Here is a 19,707-nt window from a genome sequence, read left to right as displayed (position 1 = left end):
TATCGTCGCGCTAGCACCCGTGGGTAATCACGGGGGCCTTAGGTATTGTTGGAAACATTCTTCACTGCCCTGCTGCTCCTCTTTTTTAAAACATTAACTTCTCCTCAAGAATTTCTCTCCTCTCTTCTTCTTTTTTCTTTTATCCTCTCTAACACTCACCCCCCTCCCTCTGAGCTCGTTCAACGAACCCCCTAAACTCCACCGCAGACCTCGGGATGAGCTCGCCCGCGGTCCAAATCGCGCCGCAGCCCCGTGGCGTCCCCCATCCGCCCGGGGCGTCTCCACCCCTCAGCTTCGACATCGTCCGCTGTTCCCGCTGTCAACAGTCCCTCAGTCTCGCCAGCCAGTCGAGCTCTGGTGCCGTGCAATTTGGCATGAACTCCTATTATTGTAGTCGCTGCGCCTCCAAGGTCGGATTCGTGCCATGAACACACGATTCCATTGACTGGAAGGCAACAGCTTTACATACTTTGACAAACCGACCATCTCTACTCTTACGGGCTGGGCCTGTATTACGTCTATCACTATAAACAGATTCCCTTCTGTTCTCATCCGATACGTGTCTCTAGATTTGGCACCCCCGGGCCCCCTCGACCCCTTTCATTTCGTGAAAATCGACACCCCCCTTCTACCAACAACGATATCGATCACAGGAAGGTAAAATGTTGCTCCTGTGTGGGCTCCTTGGTTTATTTCCTTAAACACAATTGCCAGCTACCTCGTCATAACGTCGCCATCATTCTTCGCATACTGAAATTCTTATCGGTGGTATGGCACTCCAAGACACGTGATAAACGAACGTGTCGGGAGGCCACGATGATCGTGTGAACATACACGCCTTCAGCGAGGGAAGAGTGTTACTCTCAAATCGATAAATTTAACGACCATCATATCTGAGAGTCTGGAATTGTCTCATATATTTGGACTATCCTGCGGGGGAAAATCACATTGGAGCTTTCTCTTCGGCTATATGAGCCAAACCCTACTCGCTGTCGAGCATGTCTGTTGGTTTTCCTTGGCGCATTATACATAGCGTACTTGATTGATCTTGCGCGCATCAACCCTGCATCTCTACAATTTTTTCAATTTTTTGGAATCTTCCAGGGCTTCTAAACTTTCTTTTGTCTGTACTATTCAATATGTCACAATATACTCCGTACTAGAACTTCAATAGCGTGGTCAGAAGTCCTGCCTACTACTATGTGGATGTCGTAGCAACCAACGGGCTATTACTAGTAAGCATGTACAGTATTTGAAATGTTCCCTGATAATCGGTTCTACTATGAATGACACCGATGTAAATAAGAGTTAGAATAATGGTACTTCGGTTTCAATTATCTGCCAGTGCTTGAGCAATAATTATTTGAAGATGACTGTTTCTCTTTCCCTTCATACGTAGTACGAATAGACAAGAATTCCAAATTATAATTTAACGAGGATCCTTCGTGGACTATAACAGTATTCTCCAACGGAATGCTTTTCCGCATGGAAGATGTGGTACGTACTTCAGCAGTACCATCCCCGTACCGTGACTGTACCATCGCAGTTCGCAGAATGATCGCGTGGTCCGGCTCGGGGCACCCAGTCTTGTCCTACACAGCGTGCGAATATTCTTGATTTGGTTCAAAAGGCAGAATAGCCTTTGGGATGTCACACATGCCCTGGCCATGATCTCTTTCATAGCGCAAACCTAACAGGCCCGGCACTTTCAGCAGGATCTTCGGATCAATCGAGGGTGACACGCCAATAGTCGATCAATCGAGCAAAGAAAATACCCCACGCTGGAACCTGCAGAGTTCATCTGTCAAGTTTTGATGGGGCTAATCTGTGCAACTTTGTGTCCGAGATCGCCCACAGAACCGCTCATGGCACCGGCCGGATGGATTCCTGCAGTGCGACCGGGCCCTTGAAGCGTCCGCCACCTTAGACTCTGCTTTTTACAACCATTACATGTATGAGCTGCATCCGTGTGGATCAAGGTGCCCCAGCAACGTAACGATTTCCACACAGCTCTGTTGGCGAGTGGAGACCGTTCGAGTGCTCTCACTAGCCGAAACTGCACTCGCAGCCAGCCACGATCCTGTCTAGCTTGCCGCTGCAGGTACATACATTACTCCCAATTAGCCCACATTGAAAATCAATAATCACCGGATCGTCCCAAAAGCAAAGACCAATCGATGGTCAGGATTTTCGTGCATTTGTCTGATTGCTCATGTTCATGTTGCAGGGTTTCCCAGAGACCCGCCGATCGCCGATCTCCCTAACTCTTGAGAGCTTTCTTCTGGTTGGGACTGAGTCGATCTGGCTGCTGGTATCCACTTTGTCTTGCTCTACTCCACTGTGAGTCCTGCAGAGTCCAGGGATCATGCAGCCCACAATGCCAATGTGATGGATATAGGGTCATGGGCCGCCTCGCGGGCTCGCGAAGATCCACTCGCCCACCTCCCCCCCTCATCAGCAAGCTCTTGAGGAGCATGTTCGATTCGGATCTGGCGGTGTAACACGAAGCATGCTTAGGCGCTGCACCTAGCACTCAAAGATCTTGTGGATATTCGTCTTCCGTACCACACCCCCACCTGCCCTCGTCGTCCGCGAAGATTAATGGGACGGGTACACCCGGACTTCGAGGCGATCCAGTCGATGCCAACTTGAGATTGGTGTCTTTCTTTTTCCTTGGAATTCTGACATGAAAAGTGTACACGAGGGAAAAAGCAATCATATCAGAGATGACACCACTGGAACCTTTTTTTGGTAGGAATCATCGCCCAGTTGGGTGGTACGAAGTAGTGGTTTATTGCATTTGGCAGTGGACGGGAGGAGCTGAGTTCAGGCTTCGTCGCGATGAAAATGACATATCTCAGCACTGCGTATTGGAGCAGTCGAGCGATCCCTGACTTAACTGGCTGGCTGGTAGTCCTTTGGCGCTTCTCCATTCGTCAGCCACTGCAGCTTTCTGGGTCTCGCCTCAGTCTACTGCATTCAAGCCATTATTAGGGAGATTCCTAATAATTACAACTAGTCTCGACCTGCCTTAAGATTTGTCCACAATGAAAGCAGCTTTTGTGGAACGTCCCTCGAAAACATCTCTTCGCCTGCTCGATTTGCCATTCCTCCCCATTCTTCCCATTCTTCCCATTCCTATAATAGACTGAACGCTCGGCTCGTGGAGGGCTTGGATTCTGTTTCTGCAAAACACATGTGTGGATCAGGCCAATTTTTTAACTTCTAGTGACTTGAAAAAGCCTAAGTAAGTTATACTCTCTCGTTATTTCGCCCTCCCCCTTGAAGTTCCGGGACTTTTTCCCACGATGGGTGATATGCGATGGCAGCTTTCCCTTGCTTGTTTCTATGCCGAGTCCCCAGAATCAATTTCGAGCCCGCCAATAGATGTTTTCCCACAACTAACACGGTCGTCAACTAGGTAACCCGCACACAAAGGAATTGTATCCAATTGTGATCTCGACCAAACCCAACCCTAGTCGGACAAGGACGAACTTCGGCGGTTTTTCAACTTGTCTTTGCGACCATAGTTACTGGGCGCGGCCTCGCGGACATCGCGAACAAAAAAAAAACTCGTATATTCGAAAAGAATTGGCCAGAATTGCACATCCAGTCGTGAAAAGAGCTTCAAAACTCTTATCTTCTGCCAAGCGATAGGATCACCCGCAACTATGCCATTTCTCGGCCGTGAAAAGGGTCGAACCCCGAAATCTCGCAGATCAGACGATGAATTCGTTGTATTCCTTCAGGGAGTGAGTCATATTCACGCTTTTATAAATAGGATGTAATGACTAAACCAAATATCAGATTCCGGCCCACTGCCGCTGGCAAGAGCTAAAGGATTTAGTGCGCCAGACTGCCTTGCATATCCGACAGGCTGTTGTATATGATGATAGCCACGGGTTCCCTACCGGATTAGGGCAAATAATCATCAAAAATGAAGATGAAGCTTGGCGTACTTATCGTATGTGCTCCAGCTTCCTCGGTCGGCTTTTCTCTAGTCGCATAGCTAACGAGGCATTCAGATCGTCTATCAACCAACGGGTGGGAAGGCCAGAGCTTGGTTGTAACGTTGGCGCGTACCAGCGCTCCCACAAAACCCATCGCCGGTCCTACAAGAAGCCCTCCAGCTATGGTCCACACCAGCTTCGTGTCTGGGCAGTCAACTCCGCCTCGATCTCAGGACAGCACTACCATGCCCCCATCACCCATCTCGCCGGAGTAAGTATCCACAGACTCTATAAAGTCTCTGCAGTAGCCCTAATATCTTCCTAGATCCGTCCAACCCACTAGCCCAACCTTCAATTACCCGGACTACGGCTCAATGATGGGATCAGTTCCAATCGGCCAACAACACTTTATGCCCATGATGCCGGATCCAATGCAATGCTTCCCGCCCTCCCCAATGATGCATTGCTCCATGTACGACGGTCCCGGCTGGGGCATGATGCCCATGTACCCCATGTCGCCAATCCAGCCTCTCCCCGAGGCAAGAGGAGATGGCTACCACAACTACCATCCCCGCAAGCCTTGGACCAGCGAGCCCAATTCCAAGACACCAACGACTCCACCGCCAGAGCGGGCCGTCCTGATCCAGAACCTTAACATCGCATCAACGACAGCAGATCTCAAGAGCCTCTTACGGGGCTCCGGCACCGTCGAACAATGCAATGTGACAATCACGGCGGATACCCGTGACAACCAAGCGCGGACACACGGCTCGGCGATTATGCAAAGCCCCGAAGACGCGAAGCGAGCCGTGTCAATGCTGAACAACCTCACTTTCATGGGCTCCAGGATCCGCGTCATGTTGGACAATGGACCTGGTAAATTTCGCAGTGGAAGTTGGGACGGTGCAATGGCTGCGGAAGAGGAAGCGGAGGCCTTGAATGATAAGAGCTCTGAGTGTAGCGAGTGTGGAAAGGATATCTCTAGCAAGAAGTCACATGGTCCTAGTCAACCGCTTGTTGTTGATGGTTCGGGTCACCAGAGTCGGTCATTAGAATTGCTGTCTACATCTGCTCCGACCTAGATTCTTCGAAGGGAACTGTGAGCTATTATTGATGCATTTGATGCGTGACGTTGTTGATATTAATGTACTATGCCATATTATTCATTATTTATCATTCGAAAGTATGTAACAAACTTGAAGGTGTTGAGGATATTGAGTCTTACTAGTATCATGGATTTAATGTTAGCCCTGGAGTAGTACTAGTAAAACCAACGCTTGGTCAACAACCCATCCGCAGAATTTCTATAAAAACCTGGTACTACTAGTAGTATTACTGTGCAACGCCAACTTGGAAGTCACACAAATGTAAATATTCTGCTAGTAATCAACTGTCTGACTCTCGAATAAGATAAAAAGTAATATGCAACCGTGAATCATCAATTCATTTCAGGCTATATCATAACACCTGAGAAGTCGTCCGATGTTATGCATCTTGTCCATCCCGCAACCAAAAATCATAAACAAAGTCATGCCCAGAACGCCATACTATGGAAAAAAGCCAGAACATTAAGTACACATTTTGAAAAGAAATAAATAATATGCCCTTCCTCTAGGCCTCGCGCCGCTCATTTTGCGTGGTTAATCATCTCTTCGTAGAGATCGGCCGGGATTTTCCGGGATAAATGAAACTGCCATCGCTATGATGCCCTTAGCTTCAAGCGGAGGGAAGGATCGAAGAACTCTCCCGGGGCTAAAAAGAGAGAAGAAGAAAAAGGCGTCAGATATGTCGAGAGAGGGTACGGAGCGTGTCAACTTACCTGTCACTTTGAAAGATCGTGTCCCGTATTCGGACCAACTGAGCAACAATACAGAGAATATTGAGGTGGGGACCGTACGCAAATAGGAAGTCCCACAGGTGCAGAACCTCCGGCAACGGCGGCGTACAAGCAGAAAGCGTAAGAACAGACGCGAAAGCGTACAGTTCCGCCGTTAGAGATTTCGAAGCGAGATACGCGGCAAGTTTAGGTTCGACGATCTCAAGACATCGATCGACTAGCCGCAGGCCTTTGTGAACGCCATCCAATGCGCCGCGGATATATCCGGGACATTCTTGCGTGACGAAATAGTGGAACAAGGCGAATGCTTCGACTTCGCTCCGAGCTGCGTATAAGAATGGAGCGCAGAGAACGTTCATTCCTTGGACATAGATCGCGGAGTCGGAGGAGCCGGGTTCCTCGGCAATGCTTGGGGGCGTGTTTACTAAAAGTTCCATTTCTCGTCGTCGGGAGGAAGTAGGTCGGGACCGAGATTTCGGTTTTGAATCATGGAGTTTCCATGCGACCGCGTTAAGTAGTCGGATTAGACTTGCCTCTGTCACGCGGCGCTTGAAAAGGGGGTCTGTGGCGAGTGTTCGGAAGGTGTCGTTGCGGATCTTCGTGTAGGCAGGAGAGCCGCCTCGGTGGACGAGAGTCAGGTAGTCGTCCGTGGGAACGGGTGGGATATTCAGGAGAACAAGCCACAGGTAAATCCGGTAAGGGGACTATCGGTAAAAAGAACGAAGGGTTAGTCAATGGAGGTCGCAATGCGCTCACGTCGAGAGCAGAATGCTCTTACCATGCCGTCGCCATCTGCATCGACCTTGGTCGAGAGAACCAGATACTTCAACTCTTGCAGCCCTTCCTGCGTCTTTCCATTTTGCGGTCCATCGCGAAGCAGATTCTCCAGAAGTGATCGCTTGACTCCTATCCCCGAGCCAGTCTTTCTAGCAGGGCGTCTGTGGTGTGGAATAGGTGCTGTCAGTGCGGCTTCCCGGGCGGCCGCATCGCTGTTGGAGCGAGCCCTTCGATGGGTGAGGGTCCGCGTTGGACCACCTGGTGAGTCTGTCGAATTGGAATCGTGAGTACGAGCTGGCGATGGGCGAGATTGAGTCTGGGCAATAAGGGCGTTGGAGGTGGTTAGGACTTGATGCGATTGGATCTTTCGGAGTGTTCGCATCGTCCGCGGTGATGCGGGAGTCTCGGGGCCAGCGAGACCCCAAGATGGGTGAGGTTTGGCCATGTCTTATGACAGCATTGGGGAGGTGGTAGTCTCAGGTCCAAATTTCGTTGCTCAGTTCAAGTTCAGGTTCAAGGTCAAGTGTTTGGAAGTGGTGGCTGGAAGCTCCGAGCTGATTTTCTGCCGTTGGAGAATTGCGGAGCAACGCGCAGCATCGGATCGAGGTGATGCAGCCTTAGCGTCGAGATCAGCTGCAATTCAATCCCCGATGTTTCAGGTGAATTGTTTGGATCTATTCTGAGTCTCGAAATAGCATGTATCCCGAGCCATTCTAGTGATACTCGATAGTCTTGGTGGGACCGACAGCATTATTTACTCTAGTAAACATACTAATGTAGTACGAGCTGCCGAGGGAGGATACTACATAATACTCGTACTGGTACACTGGGCATTCTACAAACTTGAACTCTCGAACGCTAATTGCATCCATGGATATTATATGAAATCTCCAAGAAGTACCCTACTAATAATCATGGACTATCAAGATTCTCGCAGTGTGAAATTTATATGCGTAGCGCGCGCTCAGCTCAGTATACATACATTGATCATAATTGGACCCTGCCAGCTGAAGTAAAGGGCCTAGTCACCTCGCATTATCTGCCCGCTCAGGGCCTAGAGAATACCTGAAGGTAAAGTAGAGCAGAGCAAGAAAAGCCTCCCAATAAGCACCCCCCCCCCAACGCCATCCACCGTAAAGACTCAGCCTTCCCAACCTAGTTCGGAGCCACACTCGCCTCGCGCCGCCCGTTATTCGCATTCTCGCCTCCTACGACGCTGCGAACAAAGTCGTGGTACTGAAAAACCTCGCCTCTCTTTCCCATTCCCCCTGACATCGCACCCCGCCCCCCCGAAGGCTCGCCGTCCTGTAAATCCACTAAACACCTCATCAATTTGTTGCTCTGTCAACGGCACACCTCCATCATCTGGGGCGGTATGCAGAAGCGCATCCCGTAGTTCTGCCACATCGACTTGACCGTTGTCATCATCGTCAAAGGCAGCGAGCGCATTGAGGAGTTCTTGGGATGATGACATGGGGGCCATTAGCTGTGATAAAGTGTTCAAAAAGGTTGGGAAATTCATGGTCTGCGGTGACCCGGGCGGGAAGAAGCGCGAAAGAGTAGACGGCGATGAATCTTGGCCTGATCGAGATTGTCAGTATGAGTGGGAAAAGTCCAGCCATTCCTAGCCTTTATTGTTTGTTTTCACTCACCTATATTCATCAATACATCCGCGACATCATCCTTGTTGACCAGACCATCATTATCCCGATCGAGAACCTGGAAAGCCTCTCGAATTTCTCTCATCTGATTGGGCGGTAGCTTTGCAGAGACATCGGTCTGTACGGTGTTTGCACCACTCCACCCCCTTGAACGATTTCCAAGAATGGGCGACGAATGACCGGGGTCTTGTGCGCCCTTGGTGGGGAAGGAGGAAGCTCGCGCGTGAACTTGGGTTGAGGAATCGGGTCGTTCCTGGGGGAGACCGGCTCCCCTTCTTCAACGGTATAGGATTGGTTCAATTTGCTTGGTGATTGCATCGGCGTATATCCTCTGCTTGGAGAGCTTCCTGCCGTGCCTGGACGGCCGGAGGGTGGGGAGTTTGGCGTCGATGGTCGCCGGAAGGGCGATGCCCTTGGCTGACCAAAGGACAGCGGCGATGGCTTGAAAGTGGGATTGCTTGACTAGAGCATGACAAGAGAAAAACTTAGCTCTAGAGAAATTCAAAGATAAGTAGGAGCAGACAGGGACCTCAGTACTCACCATGGCTGAACGTGGATGTTCAATAGTGATAGCTGCACTGCCGATTGAGTGATGACGGATGTAAACAATGGCCCAGCAACAGTCACGTGCATCGGGAGTTTTGGAGCTATCAATTTCCAGCAGTTCAAGGTTGGACTGGTCAAGTTTTTGCCCTTGTCATGGGTTGACCTAAATGGCATAAATCTATTCACATTTTGCCATCAATTATGTAGTCAGGGTGATTTAGTACATGAATGTACACAATTCCATAGAGTAGTACCTTACCTAAAGTACCCTAATCCCAATCTCCGAGCTTTCTGTTATCGCCCTATCGCCCCCCGCTGTGGAGATCGCCCTTTTTCTGAAGTGACCCCTGAACCACCAGATCTGCGCTGGCTCGGCATTGATCCTTGATCTGACCCCGGAGAAAGAACTTGACTTCACTGCGCATAGGCATGTCCCTCGACCTTTTTTCCTAGGAGCATCAGTCTCAACCCCTCTCAACTTCCTCAACCTCCCCCTCCCTCCGACAATGGCTAGCACTCTGCCATACCGACCCTCCAACGACTCCTTGTCTACCAATCCCAAGACCAATGGACTCCCTCGTCTTTCGCCTGCGCCTTCGTTCCTCGGTCGCTCGCCCAGCGCTTCACATTCCCACCGATCGTTCCAGCGTTCCTCCACCGACAATGCGGGGGCCTTCAGACAGCGCCGATGCAAGTCCCAATACCCTCTAGACTCGTCGGAGCGCCATGTGGAGTACATTCTGGTGGCATCTTTCCATATCGACAGGGGTCCGATCATGGAGCATCAATACCCCGCTGCTATTAGTGGTGACGAGAGCATGTTGGCGGAGCTGATGCTTCCAGATCAGACCCATGTCCGAAGTCAAGATTGGACGATTTTCTTCTTGCACAAGGACACAAGCGGTGATGATGACGACGATGAAGAGGGTGGAAAGAAAAAGAAAAAGCGAAAGTCAAAATACCGTGGGAATGAGGAGGGCGCGGACATTCAGCACGAAAATCCAGACGATGTCGACGACAGCAGTGAAGACGACGACGATGACGAGGGTGGAGAAGGTCCGCCCTTGATGTATGTGTTGAACTTGGTAAATACCAAGCAAGATAATACTGTCCGACGGTATGGAATACATCCTTCAATCTTCATCTCGTCCAATAATCTAACCAAAACATAGTGGTGCGGTTGTCAAGGCCATGGCCATTTGCACTAGGCATTCGTTTCTTCACATCTATAAAGTAGGCTTACCTCTACTAGAGCATATTACCACGACTAACCTAACGGCACCAGCCTCTCCTCCTCCTAGCACTCGAAGACTACTTCAAGTCCCCCTACCCCGAAACACTTGCTTCGCTCTACGACGCCGTCAACAACATGGATCTTTCGCTCATGCCCAAAATGTCGATCCTCGAGCGCTCTATCTTACAATCGAGCAACACAAAGGAGATGTTTATTGAGAAATTTGAGCAAATGATTCGTCAACGGGAAGAAGAAGAGACAGATGGTAGCGAGTGCCCACCATCACCGAAGAAAATGGCCCGCTACGTCCTACCGCGGGACACGCACGAGTTCGAGTCCAAAGTGGTCTATCACGATATACCGATCCCCGTCAAAATCCCAACCGTGATCTGGCCCGAGACCGTTGGCGATTTCTCTCTCGTCAAACTGATTCAAACCTTCGCCGGACCGCATGCTACATCTCCACAACCTTTCCCGAACCACCCTCATCTAACCACCAGCGGCCCATTTACACATCCCATCATTGTTCTCGTCAATGCCATTCTCACTCAAAAACGTGTTATCTTCCTGGGCCACAACAGGCCCTCGGGCGAAGTGGCCGAGGCGGTCCTCGCAGCCTGCGCACTTGCATCTGGTGGAATCCTTCGTGGATTTACCAGACACGCATTCCCTTATACTGATTTAAGCAAAATCGACGACCTCCTCAAAGTACCCGGCTTCATTGCCGGTGTAACAAACCCCACCTTCGCCAATCACCCAGAGTGGTGGGATGTCATGTGCGACCTTCCGACAGGCCGTATGAAGATCTCGAGTCATGTCGAGTCTGCACCAGTGACGGAGGGACTATTATTCTTCCAGCAGCAGAACGCACTCTTGCCGAACCACAGTTCAAATGCCAACTCGGACCCTACCGGTGATAATTTGTTTATCGAGGACATTCTCCGCAGTATCAGCAATCGACATGGCGAGAATGCGATCCGTGCAAAGTGGCGAGCCTATATCACAAAGTTTACTCGGGTGGCTGCAGCCTTTGAAGAAGCTGTCTACGGTGCCTCAAATCTATACATCATTGGCCCCGGAGAGGAGCTATCCCCCGACAGTCCTACCGGCCAACAAACAGATCCAGCAGACCCATCATCCCTTCGTGGCCATGGATATGTCTGGTCTGACGAAACGGCCAAGCAGCGCGAGCTCTCAGCCTCGGTATCGAGAATTGAAGGCTGGCGCAATACCCGATCCTACTACTCCTACATCCAAGACATTGCAAGCATGTACTCTGCCGTCCGACCAATCCAACGACCAGATCTATTCCACCACCACGACCGCCTGCGATCTCTCAAGCTATCCCACGCCGACTCAGCCGCCATTTACCTCGCACTTTCTCATGTAGTCAGGGACTACGCCGGTATCTGTCAGCTGCTGGTAGTTGCGCCGGAGAACCAAGCAGGACTATTCTACCTCAGCATGGGCCTCTTCCACCCGGACCAAGTCGTCCGCGAAGCAACGGTAGAAATCCTCGACCGTATCGCAGTCCACCCAGCCGGACGCCATTTCTGGACCCATCTGAGCCGATTCGCCAAATTGGCCTATTTCCGCGTCAAACGGGACCGAGATGCGGCCCAAAGTCCTGTATCGGGCGTTGGCTCCCCCACTTTGACCAATCCCGGCACCAGCTTCGGCGGCGAGCCACAGAGTCTGGTCGGCGTTGCGCTTGGTGATGGTTCTTCCTCGCGGAAGAGCTGAGCTGAGTTGAGCTGAGTTGAATAGCTTGGATCCGTTTTGCTTTTTTTCTTTCTTTGCGACCAAAGCGTCTGACTTGCCAATTGCTTTGATTCCTCTTGCGTGCGCACATATTTCTGCTTTTCTCTGTTCAAATTCGATTTGACTCGATGAATGACAAGAGCTTATGTTTCTGCTGGTCATGATCTTCCAACATTTGTGATTGCATTTTTGCCTGTCTATACTTTGCTATGTATGCCATTGCATATTGTGCCTTGTGCTTTATGCCCTTTTATTTTTAACCTTTGCTGTGAACATACTGGATCGTGTTTCTACAAGTGCGGCATTTTAACGAATTCAAATCAAAATGCCTTTCTGCCAGGCCGGACTTTTCGGCGGCGAGGTCTACTTGTACCATTTTTCCAGTGTAAGATAGCAATAGTACTAGTAGTATCAATTCGCAATGCAGATGCTAGTATGTCTACACATTACAGACAACCTTCTACGCAGTCTTATGATGGAGTAATTCTTAGAGTAGCAGCTTCCGCCGCAAAAAGAAAATTGAGATTGAGTGATTTAAGTCAGAAGCACTAATCGAAAACCCCCCGGCCGGCAGAATAACGCGGCGAGGAAAGGAAATCGACGGCAAGATCATATTTTCGAGACTAGAAACATTTAAGCGGAGCCACAGTCGACGATCTTGGCACTGCCGTTGACGGCACCGGATCCAGAGCCGAGCTTCTCAATGGCCTGAACGTGTTCGTAGCCGGAGGTGACCTCGCCGAAGACGACGTGCTTGCCATCCAACCAGCTGGTCTTCACGGTGGTGATGAAGAACTGGGAGCCGTTGCTGTTGAAGAAGAGGTTAGTATATGGTCAGGCTCAAGCTCAAGGGTGGTGTTAGAATTGATAGAGGAGCAAAAGGGCAACGTACGTGTTGGGGCCAGCGTTGGCCATGGAGAGCAGACCGGGCTTGGTGTGGGTCTTGTTGAAGTTCTCATCGGCGAACTTCTCGCCGTAGATGGAGCGGCCACCGGTACCCTATTAGATGAAGGTTGGTTAGCCATTGATTGTTTCTTCGCCGAGCGGGGCGAGGGAAAGAGAAAAACAAGGCTGGAGACGGAGAGTCCACTTACGTTGCCGCGGGTGAAGTCACCACCCTGGAGCATGAACTGGGGGATGACACGGTGGAAGGCAGAGCCCTTGTAGCCCTCACCGACAGGCTTCTTGCAGAGCTCAGCGAAGTTCTTGGCGGTCTTGGGAACAACGTCGTCGTAGAGCTTGAAGTCAACACGGCCCTGGGTGGCTGGGTAGAAGGAAAACAGCGGTTAGCCAAATTGAGTCATGGGATTCCTGGATGGCATTATGGATGGATTGAACATCAGGAGACTCTGAGGAAAGGATAGAAGAGGAGTTTTGAGGCTCATGGAGATGAATTCCATAAGACGCGCATGCAGACTCGGAGGCAGAGAGGGGATGGAGGGGTAAAAATAGAGGGAGAGGGGGGGGGGGAGGGTTAAGGTAGAGAAAGACTCACTGGCACCGGGCTTGCCGTACTCGATAACGAAGAAAGCGGAGGAAGACATGATGGATGATGTGAAAGTGATGATACTTTTGGGGGATAAGAAGAGGAAGAGGAAGAGAAAGGAAGAGGAGAGGAAAATCCGAGCCAGGTGGGGTGGAGGGGAAGGCGGAAGGCGGGGAGGGGAGTCCTTTGCACCTGCGATCTTTGGAGGGGCAACCACAGACAGACACAGACACAGACACAGACACAGTCTGGGTAGTGCTTGCCCCACTCCAGTTCTCGCGCCTTCCGCCACTCTCTGCCTCTCTGGACTGCCTCTGTCTACAGGAAGGCACGGACTCCTGCGCGCCGGTGGTTTCCTTGGAAGTCATACCTCAACCTCAACCTCAACCATCCTAGCACGTTGCTAACTTTGACTTTCTACTTTGACCCTTCCTTTTTAATCCCATTGCGTAGCTCCTCGTGATGTCATGGCTCAGCCAGGGAATGTTGTTGGTCGAGAACACCCAATGTGGGTAGCCATTGGCATTGGCATTGGCCCGAGGTAGTTCCAGAGTGGAGGGCAAGCAATATGGTTCTAGAACTGGCTGGGTGAAGTGGTATAGTATACTAGCTATAGCAATTATATGTATCATGATGTCGGTTTTGACTTGCATATCCTTAGCGGAAGACAATATGGTAGGTACGACTATTACTACTAGTACTATCCAATTGCCCATTGGAACTTGAACCCGTGGGCTTGTTTCACTCCAGGCCAATAGTTAGGCACACTACTACTACCTCTGTACTTCTCTCTTCCAGGTACCTGTAGTACTGGGGTGCAACTCCATAATCACCCGAGCACGACTGGAGGGGGCACTTGAGAACCCCGCATGCATGGACACCCCCACCAACAGGCATCCATGAACCAACAACTTGAACCACCCATTGACTCCTCTCTTCTCTCCAGACAGCTTAGAAAACACAAGGAGATTTGATTTCTTACCATCACTTCACTTTCTAGATGCCAGAAGGGGCACTACACGTCCAGATCGGGCATTCCGGACTTAGGACCGGATTTACGGCCCCAGGCCAGCTTCCCCAAGGTTATACCCCGTGGAAACCATAAAGACTGAAGAGACCGGATACTTAATGCGGAAAAAGCCCATGAATCCCGGGGTTTACAATTTCTACCCAGCTGTCGTCACCGGACTTAGTACATATCAGCGGGAAAACATAGGTCTTCTGCCTAGGTAAAGAAAGGACCTCGTATAGTATAAATCCCCCGCAGAGCCCTCGAATAAGTAGCCACGGCATAGTACTGATAAATAATCAACTTTGGAATTCCCCCACCTGGGTATCAACAAAGAAAACCAGTCTTGATTAGGTACTACTAGTACTAAAAGCAACCTCTCTTCTCAACATGCCAAAAGTCCTCATCCTCGGAGCCACCGGCTATCTAGGCCGCCAAATCGCGAACCTCCTCGTCCAACAAGGCCAAAACACCGTCTTCGGCGTAGCTCGAACGCCCGCCAAAGCAACCCAATTATCCAAACAAGAGATCATCCCGATTCTCTGTCCAGACCCAGTCAATGAACCGGGCCCATACCTCTCAGCCATAGAGTCAAAGCATATAGACGTGGTCATCGACGCTGCCGGAGCCGATCACGGTTCTCACAACTTTCTGAACGATGTAGCTCATCTTGGAGCGGAACGTTTGGCTGATGCTAAGCGTCGAGGAGTGAAGGGTCCCACTGGTAAACTTGGCTTTATATATTGCTCGGGAACCTGGGTGCATGGATCTTCGAGTGGACACTGGCGGCCTGAGGTTAATGATCTTGATATTGTTGGTTCGGGTGGAAATGCACCACCGGAGGAACTGGTTGAGTGGCGCGTTGGAATGGAAAATGCTGTCTTGGGGGCGAATGATGTACTAGATGTGATGATATTACGACCAGCTCTACTCTACGGACGGGAAAGTACTATTTGGTCTTCATTTATCATGCCGGTGTATCGCGCTGTTCAGGATGGAAGCGGATTTTCTCCGATTGAGATTCCACTCGATGCTCATTCTCGGCCTGGTCTTATTCACGTCGACGATGCTGCGGCCGCATTTGCAAAGGCTGTGGAGAAGGTGCATTTGTTTGCTGGAACGGGAGTCTATCCTGTCTTTGACCTTGTTACTAGCCAAGAGGGGATGCGGGAAATATTTGACGCCTTGGCGACGTGTTGGGGGTTTGGAGGCGAGGTTGTGCTGAAGGGTCATGGTGGGGATTTGTTTGCAAAGGCGATGAGTACCAGTTTCAGAGGATCTTCTGCTCGAGCGCAGCAGTTACTTGGATGGAAGCCGAAGAGATTGAATGGGTTTGTGCAAGATATGGATATATTTGCCGCTGCGTTTTTGGCAGAGCATAGTGATGTTAATAACTAGCCTAATTGCCAGTGGATTTCATCGTTGATGATGAAGTAGTAATAGTTTTGAATGAATTGATAAATACCATTTCCCGATTTCTTTGGAAGTATATCACCATCTAAATGCAGTTCTAGTAATATTGAACGGTAGCTCTCTCACACAGATACCCATACCGGCGGAATATCTCAACAATACCAGCTCTGCCAGTCGAAACCGCAAGAGATATAATCGTCTTTCCACCAACATCTTTGCGTAGCGGATCTGCCCTCTGCTCCATCAAAAGACCAACAACATCCGCCTTACCGGACTCAACAGCCCTCGCGAGCGGCGATTTGTGAATAATAGAACGTGGGTGATCGACCAGAGCCCCATTATCCAACAACAAACGACAAACATTAACATGGCCATTCGATGCAGCCTGAGACAGCGCCGTCAAGCCAAATCCACGCATCGCATTGGGATCAGCGCCGTAGTCCAGCATCAACTGCACGATATTTTCGTACCCAAATGCCGCAGCCTCGGATAGTCCTGGTTTCGCCCGGCCGTGAGAATTCACGCTAGCTCCGTGGGCTAGTAGGGTGCGGACAATGCTCTCTTTTCCGCGTCCGGCTGCGACGCCTAGAGCTGTTTCTCCTTTATCGGAGGATTTGTTCGCGTTCGCACCGTAGTTCAGGAGTATCTTTACCATTTCTTCGTGGCCGTAGGAACATGCTACCATTAAGGCGGTTTGTTCCTCTTGATTCATGGTATCGGCGTTCGCGCCTTTATCCAATGCTTTCTTCACGGAGTCGATTTTGTTCAGCTGGATTGAAGAGATGAAGCTTTCTTTGCTGTTTGTTAACCTGTACTTCATTTTGTGCATGATGCTAGGCTTTTTGCCCGGGACTCGGGCTGAAGAGGAGAGAGAAGGATTGCTGTTGCTGTTTCCATCCCCATACGAGCTACCACGAGAGCTGGAATTGGTAGCTGTATGCATCGATATGCTTTCTCGCGAAGCAACATGCCTGTTGAAGTTGCTTGCTGCGAAATATTCTGTAGACACCGGGATCGGGTAATTGTCTCGTGGGAGAGCCTGTTTATCGGAGTCGCCTGCCGTGTTGAAGAATGCCTCTGTCGCAACAGGGATTGGGTAGTTGTCTGTCGGTAGCACCTGTTTCTCTGTATCGCTTGCCTTCTGTAGATGTGTTGGGGCGGGGTTTGGTGAATACTTTGTGAAAGTGACCTCCTTGTCTGAAAGTGCAGAGAGTCCTGAGTCTCGAGGTCGAGGCGGTAGCGGTGGTGAAATTTCATTCGGGGATACATTGGTTGGAAAAGCTCTAGTGACAACAACTTCCTTTTCAGAAAGCGCAGAAAGTCCTGGATCTTGAGGCCGAGGTGGTAGGGAGGGAAAGCTCTCTCTCTTAGCTTGGTTTGCAACTGAAGATCCAGACGATGAGACGATATTCGTTGGAGGCTCAACAATCTCTGATGGTGGTGGCTTCGAGCTCTCTCTTTTGATTTCGGTTTCAACTGGAGACTCAGGCGAAGAGACGATGATCGCTGGAGGCTCAACGATTCCCTGTGCTGGCTTCGGCTTGATATTCTTCAATAGTTCCTTCTCTTCAACTTCCCGACGAAGAGTCGAAATGATAAAATCGTGATCTTGAAAAGACAGATCAGGAGCAATCCCCACATCGAGCAGCTCCTGCTGAAGATTTACCCATGCTTGTCCTTTCCCTGGAGCCGGAGAAGCATCATCGTCCAGGGCATCCGTGATGACTGAGGACTCTCGCTTCCCCTCACGCACATCGTCAAGAAAGGCACCTAGCAACTGATTGACTTCATTTTGCGAGCATCTAGAGAATCACAGTCAATGCCAATAAAAATTCCAAATAAACACCAAGAAGAGCACAAACATCATCATATCGGCATTCAACACATTGAGTTCAAATACCAAAGACGAGATCCGACCTCGAATTTCCGTGATACGACCCTGCAGACCTATCTCCGCCGGTCGATTCTGCAACTTTTCAATATCCAACAGAATCGCGTGACAGCTTTCCAGTTTCCGGTCCAGAGCCGGCGGCGAGCGATCCGCATAGAGCAGCGAAGAACGCGCTTCGGTAGCGGACAAGACTGCAAGAAGCAAGCCGAGCTCATTGTGGGTTTGGTTGATTAGGGCGGTTGATTGGCGAGTGGAGTCATAAAGAGAATCGACCAGTGGCCGGATAGTTGCTAGATGATGCGACGACGGCACTGCGGAAGTTTGAGGTGAAACTAACATGGTGTGAGTGAGTGAGACATGCAAAATAAAATAAAATAAGCACCAAGTAATTGTGGGCGACGCTGCATTAAGGCAACGACTCCAATTTAAAAAGAATGACTCCTACGATTTTCCATCCCGCTTGTTTGGGGGCGAAAATGGTGCAGGGTTCTTTAAGTGGCCCCTGATGAGGCTGGCGCCCCGCCCCTGAGGCGCTGCAGTCACTGCCGTGGGATGTGATGGCAGTTGAGGCTGTGTAACCACGCTTAACGCTTTGATGGGGAAGATCTTGAAACTAACGGGTCTAGCGGTTGCTTTGATGCAAACCTTGACGAAATGGCATTTGCCGTGATCAAGAAATGATCAAAAAGAGGGTTTGTAGAGGGGGTTCGCGGTTTACTATTTTTAGAACAGTCGTGATGCATCAGTTCCAGGTGGTGACGATCTTTTTCTTTATAACTTGGAGCAAAGATGGCATAGGTAATATGTAGATTTGATTAATTAATAGACATGGAATGTAAAATATGGACGTAGGTGTAATAGAAAAGCAAGCGCTTCGCTGTCGTGGCACATGGCAGGATTCTCAAGGAAGGTCAGAGAAGGGCAATCGAGAAGAGCCTCGTCTCTGGTGATATACAGTAAAAATGGAGTATGTCAAGAATGCAATCTCAACTTAGAGCATTCCCATATAGCCAAGTCCAAGGAATAGTCCCAGAACGGATAATGCGAGTCGAGCCCCAGGTAGCTGCACACTCAGCCCAGCACCAGCTGTGACTCTATCGGAGCCGACTGTGACATTGGTGTTGGCAAAGTTGGCCCCGCAATATTTGTTAACAACTTTTGCGGATGGAACATAGGTAGTGTCCAGAGCCTGGTTGTTGACCTTTGCCCACTGGGCAAAAATATCCATGCTGGCTTGCAGGCACTCGTTGCAGGTCAGAACCCCCGATTTGGTGAGCGGCGTACCAACCGGTATGAAATAGACATTGTAATCATTTGGTGCTGTCGTATTCTGCACCGCGTCAACAAAGCAATAGTCCTTTGTGTCGGGGTTTGTCAAGCAAGTCGCTCGATAGACGGGCTCATATGCCATCAAGTCTTGGTAGGTGCCCTGCACGACCGAGTTTCCCGCGCTGTAGTCATCTCCACAGTTCTCAGTTTTGATCATCTCACTAGCCAGGTTGGTCATAATGGAAGCGCATTTCGTGACCGACTGGGAGCAAGTAACATCTAGGACGCGCGAGGTAGCCGCGGCGGAACTCAAGGTGTGGAAGAAAGAATTGGAGTTCTCGAGGAGTAGTGAGATAGCATGGCAGTCAGTAACGGTCGAGTTGGCAAGGAAGTCGGTGAAGAATGTAGTACAGGTCTGATTCGCGAAGTTATAGGATATCGTATCGAATGGAGTCGGCATGGACGAGGACGAGTTGGAATTGGCAGTGACGATTTTCCGGGGAGAAGCAGATCACTGGAGCGCTTTTCGAGATCATTGTTCTCGCAGCCATTCGCTTCATCTCCATGAGGCTGGAGCGATGAAGATCTTCCGTGGAGACCGTCCACGAAGATCTCTCCACTTGCGTTAGAAGCCGATCGCGGGATATCCGCGTTTAGCTTCGATGCAGTTGCAGATTGTGATTGCGCCGCGGCGGTAGGCGACAGGCAAAGAATAACAATTAGAATTAACAGGCCGGTGTAGAAAGGCCTCCAGACTTGAGAAAGTCGAAACTGGCCGAGACGCGACCAGCGGCGTTGAGAGAAAGAAGCAGGACGGGAATCGCATGCAAAAGAATGAGTGGCTTTTGGGGAGCTATCGTCGCTCGAAAGGCG

At 50.2% G+C, this 19,707-nt stretch overlaps 8 protein-coding genes across 8 annotated transcripts; 3 read left to right on the top strand and 5 right to left on the bottom strand.

Moving 5' to 3' along the window:
• Window positions 1-3,671: 3,671 nt before the first annotated feature.
• On the top strand, window positions 3,672-5,032 carry N7509_003568 (RNA-binding protein; the record flags this gene model as incomplete). Its single annotated transcript, XM_056628205.1, has 4 exons — window positions 3,672-3,752; window positions 3,808-3,964; window positions 4,026-4,221; window positions 4,276-5,032. The coding sequence occupies 4 exons, from the start codon at window positions 3,672-3,674 to the stop codon at window positions 5,030-5,032; spliced, it is 1,191 nt and encodes a 396-aa protein (XP_056490939.1).
• Window positions 5,033-5,590: 558 nt separating this feature from the next.
• Window positions 5,591-7,009, bottom strand: N7509_003567 (TBC domain-containing protein; the record flags this gene model as incomplete). The annotated part of the gene is made up of 3 exons (XM_056628204.1): window positions 5,591-5,702; window positions 5,770-6,491; window positions 6,566-7,009. 3 exons carry the CDS (start codon window positions 7,007-7,009, stop codon window positions 5,591-5,593), a joined length of 1,278 nt encoding a protein of 425 aa, XP_056490938.1.
• A 710-nt stretch (window positions 7,010-7,719) lies between these two features.
• N7509_003566 (uncharacterized protein) lies at window positions 7,720-8,769 on the bottom strand (the record flags this gene model as incomplete). The annotated part of the gene is made up of 5 exons (XM_056628203.1): window positions 7,720-7,780; window positions 7,845-8,145; window positions 8,217-8,343; window positions 8,406-8,687; window positions 8,767-8,769. 5 exons carry the CDS (start codon window positions 8,767-8,769, stop codon window positions 7,720-7,722), a joined length of 774 nt encoding a protein of 257 aa, XP_056490937.1.
• A 508-nt stretch (window positions 8,770-9,277) lies between these two features.
• Window positions 9,278-11,748, top strand: N7509_003565 (AFI1/MesA family protein; the record flags this gene model as incomplete). The annotated part of the gene is made up of 3 exons (XM_056628202.1): window positions 9,278-9,888; window positions 9,944-10,004; window positions 10,057-11,748. The coding sequence occupies 3 exons, from the start codon at window positions 9,278-9,280 to the stop codon at window positions 11,746-11,748; spliced, it is 2,364 nt and encodes a 787-aa protein (XP_056490936.1).
• A 651-nt stretch (window positions 11,749-12,399) lies between these two features.
• Window positions 12,400-13,310, bottom strand: N7509_003564 (peptidyl-prolyl cis-trans isomerase f ppif; the record flags this gene model as incomplete). Its single annotated transcript, XM_056628201.1, has 4 exons — window positions 12,400-12,574; window positions 12,659-12,765; window positions 12,861-13,030; window positions 13,262-13,310. 4 exons carry the CDS (start codon window positions 13,308-13,310, stop codon window positions 12,400-12,402), a joined length of 501 nt encoding a protein of 166 aa, XP_056490935.1.
• Window positions 13,311-14,651: 1,341 nt separating this feature from the next.
• On the top strand, window positions 14,652-15,659 carry N7509_003563 (NAD-dependent epimerase/dehydratase family protein; the record flags this gene model as incomplete). Its single annotated transcript, XM_056628200.1, has 1 exon — window positions 14,652-15,659. The coding sequence occupies one exon, from the start codon at window positions 14,652-14,654 to the stop codon at window positions 15,657-15,659; it is 1,008 nt and encodes a 335-aa protein (XP_056490934.1).
• A 112-nt stretch (window positions 15,660-15,771) lies between these two features.
• Window positions 15,772-17,904, bottom strand: N7509_003562 (ankyrin repeat domain-containing protein; the record flags this gene model as incomplete). Its single annotated transcript, XM_056628199.1, has 2 exons — window positions 15,772-17,476; window positions 17,537-17,904. 2 exons carry the CDS (start codon window positions 17,902-17,904, stop codon window positions 15,772-15,774), a joined length of 2,073 nt encoding a protein of 690 aa, XP_056490933.1.
• A 652-nt stretch (window positions 17,905-18,556) lies between these two features.
• N7509_003561 (uncharacterized protein) lies at window positions 18,557-19,294 on the bottom strand (the record flags this gene model as incomplete). The annotated part of the gene is made up of 1 exon (XM_056628198.1): window positions 18,557-19,294. One exon carries the CDS (start codon window positions 19,292-19,294, stop codon window positions 18,557-18,559), a length of 738 nt encoding a protein of 245 aa, XP_056490932.1.
• Between the last annotated feature and the right edge of the window lie 413 nt (window positions 19,295-19,707).

Source organism: Penicillium cosmopolitanum (assembly GCF_028827165.1).
Source record: "Penicillium cosmopolitanum strain IBT 29677 chromosome Unknown utg000005l:1.0-4006212.0:1.0-4009387.0, whole genome shotgun sequence".
Lineage (NCBI taxonomy): Eukaryota > Fungi > Ascomycota > Eurotiomycetes > Eurotiales > Aspergillaceae > Penicillium > Penicillium cosmopolitanum.
Note: the sequence above shows the minus strand (reverse complement) of the source record. Positions and strands in the feature narration are given on the sequence as shown.